Below are 14,827 nucleotides of genomic sequence, written 5' to 3'. Positions count from 1 at the left end.
ATAAATCTGATTATTAATCTAAGTCTGCATAAAATGACCTGTTGTATTATTCTTTAAGAGTAAAAAAAACATAGACCCATGTTTGTCTTCTTAAGGTTGATTAGGGGGAGATAGCAGGTCAACAGCAGATGCCACATAAGAGTGATGTACAGTACAGGCCAAAAGTTTGGACACACCTTCTCATTCAATGTGTTTCCTTTATTTTCATGACTATTGACATTGTAAATTCATCAAAACTATTAATGAACACATGTGGAATTATGTACTTAACAAAAAAGTGTGAAATAACTGAAAACATGTCTTATATTCTAGTAAGCAAAGGGTGGCTACTTTGAGGAATCGAAAATACAAGACATGTTTTCAGTTATTTCACACTTTTTTTTGTTAAGTACATAATTCCATATGTGTTCATTCATAGTTTTGATGCCTTCAGTGAGAATCTACAATGTAAATAGTCATGAAAATAAAGAAAAACGCATTGAATGAGAAGGTGTGTCCAAACTTTTGGCCTGTACTGTACATCATCTGAAACCTGGAAATCTGAATAATCTCAAGTTTTCCTCATAATAAATCTGTAATAACCATTGTGTTTAAAGATTTGTGTACGGGAGTGTAAAAATGGCGTGATTTTTTTTCTTCCCATGCTTGATTATGTCCCATTAGTTGTTGAAGCAAATTTTTGTGTTGATACCGTTTGTTGAATTTATTTGGTGTACAATTCTACCCTTTTTTAGAGAATTGATAAACATCAAACATTGTTGATGATTGGTCAAAAATTCATCCTTAATCCTCAATATCAGATATTTTAGAACACCACAGAAAACATTTTTGCTGATTGTAGAGCGGGCACTTCTGTCCTCTAAACTGCTGAGAAAACAACTTTTTGTCAATATAACTAAGAAAGCCATACGTCCTCTGAATGCTCTAGGTCTCTAGTTTGTGGCTGTAAAGTTTCTTGAGGTTGTAATTATGCTAGAGGTCACAACAGGTCAGAATATACAGTGTGGTCAAGTTTTTAAAAAATGCAGCCACTACAATGACATTCTACTATTGGGACTCACATCAGACATAAATACATTTCGGCTCATTGAATCCACAGCAGTCTCAGCTTTCCAGTTATAATTTTCAACTCTAGAATAGATTGCGAGTTAATTCTAAAGCTGCACCTTGAACCTTAAATTCAAACAAATTTTTTGTAAACATCAACTGTAGCTCTCTGGTCTCACCTCTGTCTTCCATGAACTTGTAGAGCTGCTGCAGAAAGTTCTCCCTCTCCTCTGGGAACGGCTCCACTTCCTCCTGCAGTCAGGAAACAACACAGTTTAAGGGTCATTTTCCACTCAGGCAGGTTGTTGTGGCAATAAGAGCACGTGCAGGGCTCTGCCTCTACCTCCTCCTCTTCACCGCTGGTGTCGTCCTCCTGCCCTTCCTCCTCCTCTTCATCCTCGTCCTCGCTGCTGGAACTTTCTTCTTTCACTTCTGTCTTCCAGGTGCCGGGCACGACAAACTGCTGCAGGAACTCCAACGCTGCATCCAGTGCTGTCAAACACACGTGGATATATTACATATTAACACCCAGTAAACAATGCTTATCATTCCCTGCTGTTTGCACAACTCAGGCTCAATCATTCTACAGAGATGGAGCAATTTTTAAATAAACAGATAACATGTAAAGAACATCTTACTCTTCATGAATTACAAACAATGTGATACTTCAAGTGAAAAAAAAATTAGATTTCAATTTTACAAATAAACAAGTAAAAATATTTAAAACATATGAGCAATTTACAATTTAAACCAGTAGAAGTATAAAAAGTATTAACAACTTAAACAAAAATAAAATAAAAACTGTATGGGTCACATTCGAAATTTTGCCCAAAACAAACCATTAGCACTGACTAGATCCTGTAAAAAAACAATCAATTCTGCATTTCTCATCGCAACTGGGAAACCATGGATGACTCAGCTGAGACCAACAGTTACGTCACAAAAATTCACTTAAATTCCCTTTAAACTGCAGAATGTTTACACAGAGCAGAGAGGAGAGGACAAGAGAGGTTGTGAAAATATAAATAGAGAAGATATACACTTTATGTGTCAAGAATAAATCACATTGTCACAATCATTTCATGGAAAGAGATATCAAATATTTTATTATGACCAACTGTGTAGTTCAATATGTATAGCATGCAGGGCCTAATTCCATTGAACTTGTGGGCAATTGTTATGATTTAGGGAATTATAACTGTGTTAAAAGACATTTTTGAGTTTGACCTACTTGCCATAATGATGCTCTTTCCATAGACTTACATATTGCACTGAAAAACCAACCGAGAGTGAATAAACTGTGACAGGAGCAAAACATCTGTCACTGGATGTTTGTAGGATTTGAGGATGCTGGGTGTGCATATATACATGTGTAAGCCCGGAAGCAATCAAACAGTGAATTACACTGAATGAAACCAGAGCATCCTCAGGAAAAATACTGGTTTACAAAAACATATATATATATATATCTTTTAGGGTTGTCAAAAGTATTGATACTCCAAAAAGTATCGATACTAAAAGGTTGTATCCGGATACGATACTCATTTTCAAAAGTATGGATACCCCCCCGCATTAATGTTGGCCGTGTTATTATTAGCCATTAGCCACAGCTAGCAATTAAAGGCTGACGTCACGTTAATGATTATAAACAATGTAAATAAATAAATAAATCAGGCACGTTGTATGCCCATATTACGTTTATTGACACAGTGTCAGTATACATAAGCATAAAGTTAATAAGTTTACATAAATGTTGGTGACTGAAAAGTGTTATTTTCTCTCTTGAAGTCCCAGAATGAAGCAGAGAAAAGTTGACTTATCAAGCTTGCCTAATATTGTGCACAGCATACAACATCAAAATATTGTTCTAATTGTTATTGTTTATTGAATTTATTAAATTTTTGCACTACCTCAGACCTGAAGATTGTTATCATAGTTGCAGTTTCTTTTTGCACAACTGTTTTTTATTATAAATACTTAACCCGTGGTTCTGTTAATTTTTACATGTTGCATTTTTCTTGTTAATAATTTTGGGGTCTTTGTTTTTACCCTTGTGGAGTATTGGTATCGAGTTGAAAATCTTAGTATCGTGACAACCCTAATATGTTTATAAAAACAGTTATTGCTTCTTAAAATAGAAGAGCCATATACAGAACTAGGGCAGTATAAAAATGCATTTTGACATAAACTTGAGAAAAAGCAGCATGAAAATCTGTCAGGAGTGTTTGCAGCGGCGCAGAGCAGCAGAGGCATTCAGCCACAGTGTCACAGGTGGGTTTAAGTAGCATCTAACCACCTTGGCAGATGCTTCGTTTTACGCATTTGTAATGCAGAAAAATATCACAGTTGTGAGTCAACCACCTGTGAATACCAAGACTGGGAGAACACAAAGCTGTTTCCTAACTGTAATTATAAAAGAGAGTGAGCTCTGCAGCAGAAAAACGGGGCCACTATATAAAAAGCCTGGTGAGGACTTCAAATAAAAATAGACTCGACAGTGACAGGAGCTCTCAGCCGCTGCATTCCACAGAACAAAAACAAAACTTCTTTTCCTCCGTCTTTCTCTCTGAGTTTTTTTTTTTTTGCAGACACACAACCGGCACACAGATGTCGAGGACTAGGTACGAGCAATGCATCAGTCCCGTGCCTCTTAAAAGTTTTCACTCACCTGGTTTGAGTCCCGTGTCGGCTTTAGGAGGACAGTCCCCGTTCATCTCGCGGACGTCCTTCCGCAGCACCGTGTAACTACAAAACACAGCAACTCTGATTAATATGAGAACAAGAGTGACGTCCAGCACTGAGTGTTACTACATCAAGGTTCAGCTCTACGGTGAGACTCTAAGTAAAGCCGACCAGAAATCCAAGCAGATAAACGTAGGACTATAAAAACGAGCCGTGTTGATTAAAACGCTATCAGGAGGAGTTTTTATCTCACAGCAACAATATCGACCTCAGGACCCGAGCAGACATGACTGCATTCACAGCCCGCTTTCCCTTTCCTCCAACATCCCTACAGCAGCTGGGCAAAGTGTTGGTGATTTGGCAGATAGATGGATCAATGGAGCTTGTAAGCTGAAAGATGCTTGGTGAGTGTGCCAGAGAGACGATTTTCTGTGCTATCTGTAGGCAGCTGAGCTGATCCAATGACTTGATTTGTTATGGGGTGAATGGAGGGAAAATAAGTATAGTTCAGCTAAAAGAGCTCACAGAAAACAGACACCTTGGATATATTTTTAAATGGCACACAGGTTCACCCACGTACATCTGGATACAAATGTGAAAGGATTATTTTTTCTGTGATTAGCTAAAAGATAAACGCGACTAAGAGTCTATGTCCACGCTAGCAGTGCTGTGAGGCTGGACTTTGAGCTTAATGCTAACATGCTCCTAATGATAACATGCTGATGATTAGCAGGTTATCATTATGAGCATACCAAAGTCAGTAAGAACCCTTTTGGATCAGAGCCGGTTCCCGGCCGGTGCCCAAAAGCGATTGGTTCTTTGGTTTTCCACCACCAAAGAACCAGCTTCCAGCCGGTTCAAATGGTTCAGAGCAAGTTGAACCAACTGCGAACCACAGGAGCACCGGCCGGGAACCGGCTCTGGTCAAAAAAGGGCATAAGGTTCCTCCTCTGGGGACCATAAATCGATTCACATCATTTTAAATATGATGGTGGTTAATTTTGTATAGTCTGCACCAAAGTAGAGGATCTATTGCTACTGCCATTCCTCGGGCCAGTTTAGATTGTACACTATATCCAGAATATTTTCACAGTTTTAACCTGCCTTAAGACACCAGAGTCACATAATGACACAAATAAACTAACCCATCGAGGGAACTCCCGTGTTCCTGCAAGGTAAAATCGCTGTTATGTCAATGAAGTCTGGTGATTTTGAAGAGAGGATAAAACAGCTTCAGTTCCACCCTGTATTAACTTAAACTTGTCTGAGGGCAAGGCAAAGTGGTGAAAATATTCTAAATATTGTGTACACTTGGACTGATAATAGTTTGTTTTTTAGGTGGCTAAAATACGTTTTTGCAGATCTACAGCACTACATTGCTCAGCTTCCTGCCTCCTGTCTGCTTCTCCACACTGGAGGCGTGCGGACCACCATCTACTGCAGCTAATACACCGACTATGGATAATTACCTCACACAACCCCACTTCAATAAATCCAAACTATCCCTTTAATGTCTTTAGTTTATTGCCAATTCAAAATCTGGTGTCAATAAAGCTGAATCTGCTTCACATCACTGATTATGTGAAGCAACAGATTATTGAATTTGCTAATGAGCTTTAGGGTTCCACATATATGTGTGTGTATGTGTGTGTGTGTGTGTGTGTGTGTGTGTGTGTGTGTGTGTGTGTGTGTGTGTGTGTGTTACAGTTTACAATATTTACAATTTACACCTCTAGTCCAGCTTCTTCTCAACATGACTCACACTCAACTGTCTTCTTCTGTGTACTGTAATAGTGTAGACAACTTAACAAGCCGGCTAAACGAGAATAGATCGAATCGGCTTCTGTCTCCATTGTCACTATGGTAACCACATCTGAATAAATAGGAACAACCACTTCCTGAAAGAAAAAAAAAAAAAAACCCAACAACTCCCGTCTCCCCTCTGGATGTGACCTTGCTTCCCCTAAAAAAATGTTTTCAAGAGCCATTGTTTTTGAAAGGCACGCTGAATGGTTATCACTAACAATACCAAAGTCTCCAGAGTAAAAGTGAACACGCTGACCCCGGACGCTGTGCAAAGAAAGGTCGCCTGGCTTATGGATGTGACCCCTCTTCAAAAAACAAATGGCACAGGAAGCAGCCAGTTAGAATAACTCGGTTATAATAGAGGAACAGAGGCTGACATAAATGATAAAAATGAACAATAACAAACAACGACGAGTGCAGGGTGTTTGTTATAAAAGAGTGGAAAATAGTGTAGCTGAAAGACATGCTGCAGCATTGAAACTTTACTGAAAATAATAAAGACGGTCTAAAACTGTAGTTGCATGTCATTTTTAAATTTCATCACGCAAGATCTGTAATCAAAAAGCTTTGTTCTCTCTTATGTTTGAACTTTATCCTACAAAACCTGTGATAAATCAAGCTGTAACATAAAGACATGTTCAGAGTGATGCACCACATCGCACACGGCTGATAATAATGATATGCATCTTTGTTATTCCATCCACATAAAAAGCAAAAGAATTGCAGGGAGGGAAACAAACCTGAAAATCTCATTAACAACGATATCGATTTTCCGACTTCTTACATTATTATTATTTGTTGCGTCTGCCCGTGGATGCACTGTGCTGATTTCACTGAGTGAACTCAAATTGCTACAGATCAGCAAAGGAAAACTGCTACGGCGCGATTTAATTTGCAACAAAAGCCATCCGAGGGTGCCATGTTCAGAGAGGAAATACTTCACAGGTGTACCACTTCCAGTTCTCCTCTGATTTATCATCTCTTATCTTATCTCTCTCATCAGCTCTACCCTTCACCCGACTATTAGCCAAAATACGAGCGATAAGAGTGCTTCTTTTGCTTCGAACGTGTCTCCAGCTGCAGATTAAGGGTCGTGCTGATGAGTTACGCAGGGTGTCTCTTTAGGAATGCAGACTCAAGGCTTTTCTGTCATCAATGGAATTCAAACAGACAGAAAAGTAAGACTGGAGGAGCGAGCAACACCAGATTAATTTATGTCTAGTGTGGGTTCTGCTTCTACCCACATACAGGGAAACTGCAAAACCACCAGCTGAGTGCAGAATCCTGACAGGACTTATTCGTCTCTTTGCCACAGACAAAACAATCTGGCTGTGCGGTTCCACGCCGAGGGCAGGCTGCGGGGAAGCTACACTACCTTAGCTCACCAGTAACTTACAGCCTCAGGACAAATAAAATAACACAAGCAGGAAAGGCACACAGTATCTTAACTTTTCTGCAAAATCCAGGCTGATGTTTTTCTAAAAGCTGCAACAAACGTGTCAGTTAAACACGCACGATTAATAAGTCAAGAGCAAGAAATAGAATCTAACAGAGCTCCCTGAAATAATGACATAATACAGAGATTTGTCATGAGTGGAAAAGTTCAAAGCACATTAGGATAAATATATAAAAGGCTAAATGTAGCCATTATTCTTCTATGGGGCCGTCATATATTACAATAGAGTGCACTCAAGCATTTCTTTTTGTCAGTACACAAAGAAGAGCAAGTGGTTCTTTTTGCAAAGGTTCACCGCACAGACATCCAGTAAAGACACATTTAAAGTCTCTTGATGAGGATGTTTCACATTAGTGTTAGATTATTAGTTAATTGATATAGAGATACTTAGATAATTAATCAAATGGAAATGTCAGTAATTTGCTTGCCACAACTTCTCAAAATATTGCTTGTTATGAAGTTAATTGAACACCTCTTAGTTTTGTTTTGATAATCACGTCAAAACATAATTAAAATGTTAAATGAATACTTCACCCTTAAAATGAACATTCATGTATCAGTTCCTCACCCCGTGCAACCTTGAAGATTGTTTTTCTTGCATGCATCCACAGCAAAGAGAGAACCCAATGAAATAAATAGGGGCTGTGTTTAACGACAGCAAATCTTAATCAAAACATCCTTTTACAAACTCAAACAACACATGCAGTTCCCAATCCCAATTCCAAAAAAAGTTTGGACGCTGTGTAAAATGTAAATAAAAAGAAAATGCAGCATTAAAGAATGAGTGTATATGTTTAAAAAAAGCTTAAGTTTCTCAGTTTGAACATAAGATAACTTGCTTTTGTGCTTTTTGGGAATCAGGGTTGTATAATCCATTTATACAGTCAGTACTTCCCAAACTCACACATTTTTGCTAAAACCTTACTATTTATGACACTTCTGAACATAGAAATATAGTTTTGCTTTTGTTAAATGTGGCCCCCATTTACTTTAATTCAACAAACATTTATTCTGTTTTCTTATCATCAATTCACCACGGAGGCATGTGAGGAAAACAACATTGTTTTCAAGAATTCAAGGTAACACAGGGTGAGTGATTATTATTCAAATGGACATTTTAAGGCTAAAGCAATTATTCTTATTGAAAATGAACACGTCAGATAATCTACTCTGTGATTGCTGCAGCCCTGCCTCACATGTGGTGCAAATGTGGTTTTTAGCACATTAGTGATGACTCACAATTTTCCATCCTTGAAAGAGCGGACGAAGATGTTGTCCTTCTTCATAGTCACGTCGTCGTGGCAGTCTGGGGAGATGACCTTGTTGCACAGAAACAAGAGACAGTCAGGAGGTCAGATGAGGTGGTACTGTGTGTGTGTGTGTGTGTGTGTGTGTGTGTGTGTGTGTGTGAGACATCGAAGTAGAGGAAAGGGAGGGGGGGGTGTCAGAGTATGAGTCAATGACTAAAGTAGTTTCAGCAAAAGGCCACACTGATGGATTACAAAATATGCTGTCTACGAAACAAAGACAAACAAGCCAGTGGGATGAGGAGCGATGTGTAAGGGTGGGCGCCCACTCGCAGCATGTGCTGCTGATGTTTACTTGAGTTGAGGAGCACAACAGTGGGAGTTGTTCCAGTGCCAGGGTCTAACCCACAGGAGGCAGCACTGCCATTATGGAAATTTGATTTCCACCAGGACTCTGTCTGCCTGCTCTGCTCTCTCTGTATGTACAGCACACACACACACGCCTGCAGGGTGGATGCTTTTACTTGAACGCTATGACTCACTTATGCTCTGTGATACCATTCCCCCTCTGTGACACATATGCTGCGCTGCAAAATGAAAGCTCAAACATGGAGGCCTGTTTCTTTTTGACTTTTATTTTACCAGGCATCTGAGGAGCACAGTGTTTGTACCATCCATGTCTCATCTGTTGCGTGAGACATCTACCAGTGTACTGCTCCACCCCTCTGCCGTACAGTCCCAGTGTAAACAATGATAAGCAGCTGTGTGGTGTACTTTTCTGTGCTGTCACAAGGAGGCAGCACGGAGCTCAGACAACAGCAAGCCAAGAACAACAAACCCTGGAGGCGGGGCTCCGCTGACTACACGGTTAAAGGGACAGCTTTCCCCACCCTCTCCCATTCTCCCAGTTCTGCTTGTAACACTTACATAAACAAACAGCGCCTGTCACCATTTCATAGTGTGCTAACGGTGGCTGAGAGTTCAGGGTGGGTGGAAACAAATGGATTGGAAAAGACTGAAAACATCAAACAAGTGTTCATGCTGCATTGTTGCACACGGCAAGAAGAACAAGCTGTATCTGTTTCTTTCAAAATAAGAGTTTTGCTTTCTGAAACTAGAGAAGGGAAGCAGCTCCTGTAAGTTAGTCTTATTTATAGAAAGCAGCTGCAACAACATGCATATTTTCCAACATTTCATGTAGCCCAGTAAGATAATCCTGCTGAGGTTACATAAGCAGGCGTTCAGATGAAACGGCACAATGCTGTGAGTGTGCTGGAGGACCAGCATCACAGCGATGGAGCAGAGAGCAGAGAAGGAAGGGACACTATGAGCTCACCAGGGCAGGGTACCACGCGGTCTTCTTTTTGTCCCCGGTGGTGACGCCCTCCACACAGACCACTTTGCCGAACAGATCCTCATTTTGCCGCTGGTCACTCTCCTCTTCTTCGCTGGAGGACGAAGACAACTCTTCTTCTTGGCTGTGGGAGAAACAGTTAACAGTTAACTCAAAGGATGGCACTTTAAAGAGGTACAGTGTCAGAGTTTTCAAATATTCCCCACAATGATTGTTTGTTTATCATCAGCTTTTCATCTTTTTGTACACAAATATGGTATATGGCATATGTTAAATTGCATAAAATGTATTTCTGATTTATTCAGCAATTGATGGAACTGACTGAACGTACAGAATTGGTGTTTAACTATTTATTATATTTGTTATTTGTTCCTTATTTTCTTAGCTTTCTTTTTAGAATTGATAAATGCATAGTATGCAATGTATAATGATGTCAATTATCCTTTGATAAAGTTATTTGTTCAGGGAAGCAGCATTCTGAGTACCTTTGAATAGCCAGTTTGTTGCAAACTCACTGCACAATCCGTATAGAAAAGGTCCATCTTCCTTACAGCTCTTACAGCTAAATAAAATACATTCTCTGTTGTGTTATAATAAATGGGAAATAACTGTAACAATTACTTTCATTAAACACAACAAAGTGCCATGATTACTTTTCCAAAACTTTCAATGATTTGACTAACTGCATTAGGCTTTTCCAGGCCAAAAAAAATGACATTCTGAACTTCCATGACTTTTCCAGGTCACCCATGACCCTGGGCACCCTGACAATGTGGATGTTCATAAATACATTCTTTAACATTAATCTCATCTGGTTACACAAAGTGAAGCTCTGCAAGATAAAAAAAGAAATACATTGTGGTTGCTCATACAGCTGCACAGATATTGTCATTTCATATTGCATCCATTGTATATATAAACAGGTTAGGAAAATAACATTGTGCTTGCTGGTCCATCTCTATGCAGACAGAAGATTTCTGCTAACAAATTTAGCTTTTCATTCAGCATCATAAAGTCTTCAACTAACAATCCGCAGCACAACAAAAGCCTTCTACTCTTATCATTATGTATCACAGCTCCACTGATGAGCTCACTCATTAGGATCAGTGTATTGACGAGCCGGCTCATTCTCTGCTGTCTGACAGTCATCCTGACGCTCGGGCTGCGGCCAGCAGACAGACAGCCATGTCTCTGAGTGATCACGCAAGCAGCACCAGCAGGCAAACAGATCCTCCGTCCTCTTTTTATGCCTCACTAGGCCTGCTCCGAGCACAACACTATGTACATATACACACACACTGTTTGGCACGACTCGAGAGCAGTAAATCAGCCAGTCTGCTACTACTACTACAACAACAACAACAACTAAGCTGTGAATCAAAGTCATAAACAAGGCACTTGAGCCACTCAATGAGGGAGAGACTACGAGTCATCCACGTATAATGACTATTGTAGTGGGGACTGTGACAGTCACCTTTACTCTTAAGATTGTAATTTAAAGGAACACTTTGACATTTCCGGAAATGATTATTTGCTTTTTTGCTGGAAATCAGAGGACAAGATACCACTGTCTGCATGCTTATTATGAAGCTAGAGCCAGCAGCTGTTTAGCTTAGCTTAGCACAGACACTGGGAACAGGAGTAAACAGCTAGACGAGCTCTATTTAAAGGTAACTTCCTACCAGCACCTCTAAAGATCACACATTAACACAATGAATCCAGTGGTATACAGATCCCTTACTTAATTATTACTTACTTAATTACAAATAACACTGTGAAATTACTCCATTACAGTAAAAAGGTCAAAAGCATCAGCATCAAAATGTCCTTAAAGTATCAAAAGTAAAAGTACTCATTATGCAGAATCGACCCACTCAGATTGTTTTATATATCCCAAATATATCATTGGATTATTATTATCGATGCATCTATGTAAGAAGCATTTACTGCTGTCAAGATAGGTCTCATTTTAACTACTCAATATAATGCTATTACGTTTATTTCATGAAAATGCATAATGATTTTAAACTGATCATATGTTTTTCCATGTTAATTCTTGACCTGAAAAGCAAAGTAAGCTGTATTTTGCATTAAGTTGCATAAAATTAAAATACTCAAGTAAAGTTCAAGTACCTCAAAATTGTACAGTACTTGAGTAAATGTACTTAGTTACACCACTGATTGAATCCCATGTGCTTAAAGGGGATATATTACCCTATTTTAAGGCTCATACTTGTATTTTGGGGTTTCTACTACAATATGTTTACATTCTTTAATGTTCAAAAACACATTATTTTTCTCATACTGTCTGAATATACCTGCATTCATCAGGATTCTGTCTCTTTAAGAAACCCCTCCAGTCTGCTCTGATTGGACAGTGTTTTCTGCACTCTCAGTGTCTCTGCACCATCATTGCAGCCGGGGAAAGACTGTAACAACACTGTAGCAGCAATATAGTTGTGATATAACTACCTTATTACTTGTTCAAAGGCTGCGTTTTTGAGTATGCACTGTGAGCATTTATCCCTGGATTGACTTTTTTGATGCTTTCACAATATTTACATAGTACCTAGACCTGCTTAAAAGTAAAAAAACACATTGAAATCCCACTTTTTAAAAAATATGGAACCTTTAATCTCGATAGACACTGAAGTGTAAAGAACGGCACGTTGTTGTTCTACTGTGAATAAACCACAAGACTATTTCCTGGCTGGGAGTAGAGACTTTAAGGTGTAACCAAACTTTCTGGAAACTTCACAGTGAAACAAGACACAACGTGTTAATTGGTGAGATTTTGAGGTGCTACTCAGTGGATTTTTGTACCTTTAACAGAGTCAGGCTTGCTGTTTTTCCTAATTCCAGGGTTCCAACACCTTTTCCAATTCAAACTCAAGCACTTTTTCCAAGTATTTGCAAGGTGCATTTCTATTCTGGAGCTTTTCCAGCACATTAGAGCTGCAAATCTATAGTGCATTCAGTATATGCAGTATACTGATTATTTTTCAGTTCTTCATTCTGCATTGATTTAGATGTTATTGTGCTATAAACAACATATTTTTTGTGACATAATTCTATAGAAGAGTGACAAAATAAAAAATAGTTTCATTGTTGGAAGTGTGTCGCCTGCTTGTAAGTACACTTGGCAACCTATATAATCTTCATTTCTAGCAGTTTTGAGCAAAATTCAATATTCAAGCACTTTTCAAACCTTAAAAACAGCACATTTCAATCATTTAAAGCACCCATATGAAAGAGGTATATCCTCATCTAACCCCTCACAAGAACCTTAATAAGAGTTATAGCCCAAAAACGATTCCATTACCGGAAAAAAGAAAGAAACAAATTCCATTTCCAGTAATCTCAATCCCCCACTGTTAATCCATGCAATTCAAGTATCAAGACACTATAAGAACGCAGGAAGATTACAGGTCCAAGGTGCTAATGTGCAGTTGGGACACTTCCAAGTCAATATTGCATCAATGTTTAGAGTAATATTGACTTTTCTCTGAGTGCCATTAGCAAAGGGTGGCAGAGAATGAGATTATATAGCAGAGCGTCCTCTTTATAACACAGAGGAGCCACAATTATATCCAGCGCCAAAGAAGCCCTCAGCAGTTCCTATTCCCTGATGGAAACACTGTAGACTCCCAGGAGTAGGCACATCACAGCACAAAACACCCACTGGAGCATTTGAGTCAAAGGAGGAGGGGAAAAGATAATATTCAGCAGGACCGTGCCGTGCTAACTCTGCCTCTCCAGCATGGATGCACACACACACACACACAGGAGCCCGGCGTGATTAAGGAGCTGGAGGAGGTGAGTGGGCTCCTCTAACTTCCAGGCCTCAGGCGCTGTTTATGAGGGGATGGAGATGAGAGTAAATCTTTCATTTCAACTGCTGTCAGCGTACTTAGAACAGGGGGAGCCTGTCACTGATGACTGTGGATTGCTACAGAAAATCCCTCCCCACCAGCAGCATCACAGACCTCCGATACATTAGGTTTGATATGAGCCCTGCAGTATGCACAGAGACGGCGAAGACACTCACATTGGGTTCGATCGTCTGCCGCGGTTGCCCTTCTTGCCGATGACTGGTGTGCCAAAGTGTTCGGGGTTGGTGAGAGGGAGTCTGTCGAGTGTCTGCAGGGGAGACAAAAAAAACTGCCTCAGCGCCACCTTGTCACATGCTAAATTAGAAGACAAAGGATTTTTCTTGTACACCTGGAAGAAATTATATCAGTTACAAATGGAGGGCTATAGCAACTATGCTGTGATATCAGTTTCCTGGAAACAGATCGCAGCTGAACGTCTAAATGCTAACGTGGGACCGTTCATAAGCAGCCTTTTAATTTGAGCAGAAAGATTAAATAAAATTAGATGAAAAGTAACTATAAAATAAGCTTTGCTTCCCTAGAAAGCAGAGTGTGAATTGTGAAACTGCAGGACAGCACAATACTTGCCTCGCTTTCTGCAAAGTGACGCGCTCCTTTCAGGCAGAGAGAGGAACGCCTCAGGGTCTTCTCATCGCCATCGTCAAACACTGCAGAGATGAGAGACAAACTGTGAGGCTGCTGTACAGTATGTGGGCTGGGAGTCCACAAAAACACACTTAAGCACGGATAAACTCCAGTCTTGGTTGCAAAATATCTGCTTGATTTACGATATGTTAAAAACAAATGATGTTTTAAGGCTTAGACGGATCCTCCGGCAGGCCGTGACAGAGCTTCACTACAGCATCAAGGACCCTCTGCTAAACAGAGTAAATGCTGAAGAAAAAGAGACGTGTGGAAGTGTCTAAGCATTCACTCATTTATTTATGTATTAACTGATCTCAAATCTCAGCAGACTAACTTTTACAATAAGCATGCATAATATATATCATAATAAAGAACGTTCCTTTCACTTTCAGCAGTCACATCGCTCCCAAAGATAAACCCGCTTGTGTAAATCATTAAATTCCTTTATTCAATGCTCGCTCAAATGCATTTGGTGACAACAATGAGGGGGAAAACACTTGAGGTAACTTCAACAGTGACTCATGTTTTTCGTTGAATGAAAAGAATGAAAATGTGCCAAGACGAGATAGGGAAAACCCCCATGGGCACTCTTAAGTGACGAGCAGCTGCAGAGAGACTAGAGATCTGAGTCTATACTCTGTATACTTTGGATTATACAACACTGTTAACTGTGTACTCGCTGCAGACTTATAGCTATGAATTGCAAGAAAAACTTCAA

At 39.6% G+C, this 14,827-nt stretch overlaps 1 protein-coding gene across 3 annotated transcripts in view; it reads right to left on the bottom strand.

Annotated features, from left to right (window-relative positions):
- The window catches only part of arid4b (AT-rich interaction domain 4B), a 59,058-nt gene that overhangs the window by 14,825 nt on the left and 29,406 nt on the right, over positions 1-14,827 (bottom strand). For all 3 annotated transcript variants that reach the window (XM_059323860.1, XM_059323861.1, XM_059323862.1), the window contains exons 6-12: positions 14,053-14,132; positions 13,641-13,732; positions 9,575-9,716; positions 8,231-8,310; positions 3,716-3,792; positions 1,391-1,539; positions 1,227-1,299 (exon numbers count right to left, since the gene is read on the bottom strand). In XM_059323860.1, coding sequence (XP_059179843.1) covers positions 1,227-1,299; positions 1,391-1,539; positions 3,716-3,792; positions 8,231-8,310; positions 9,575-9,716; positions 13,641-13,732; positions 14,053-14,132 — 693 coding nt within the window. The remainder of the gene's footprint in view (positions 1-1,226; positions 1,300-1,390; positions 1,540-3,715; positions 3,793-8,230; positions 8,311-9,574; positions 9,717-13,640; positions 13,733-14,052; positions 14,133-14,827) is intronic.

Source organism: Centropristis striata, chromosome 20, assembly GCF_030273125.1.
Source record: "Centropristis striata isolate RG_2023a ecotype Rhode Island chromosome 20, C.striata_1.0, whole genome shotgun sequence".
Taxonomy (NCBI): domain Eukaryota; kingdom Metazoa; phylum Chordata; class Actinopteri; order Perciformes; family Serranidae; genus Centropristis; species Centropristis striata.
This window is presented reverse-complemented; position numbering and strand designations above follow the sequence as displayed.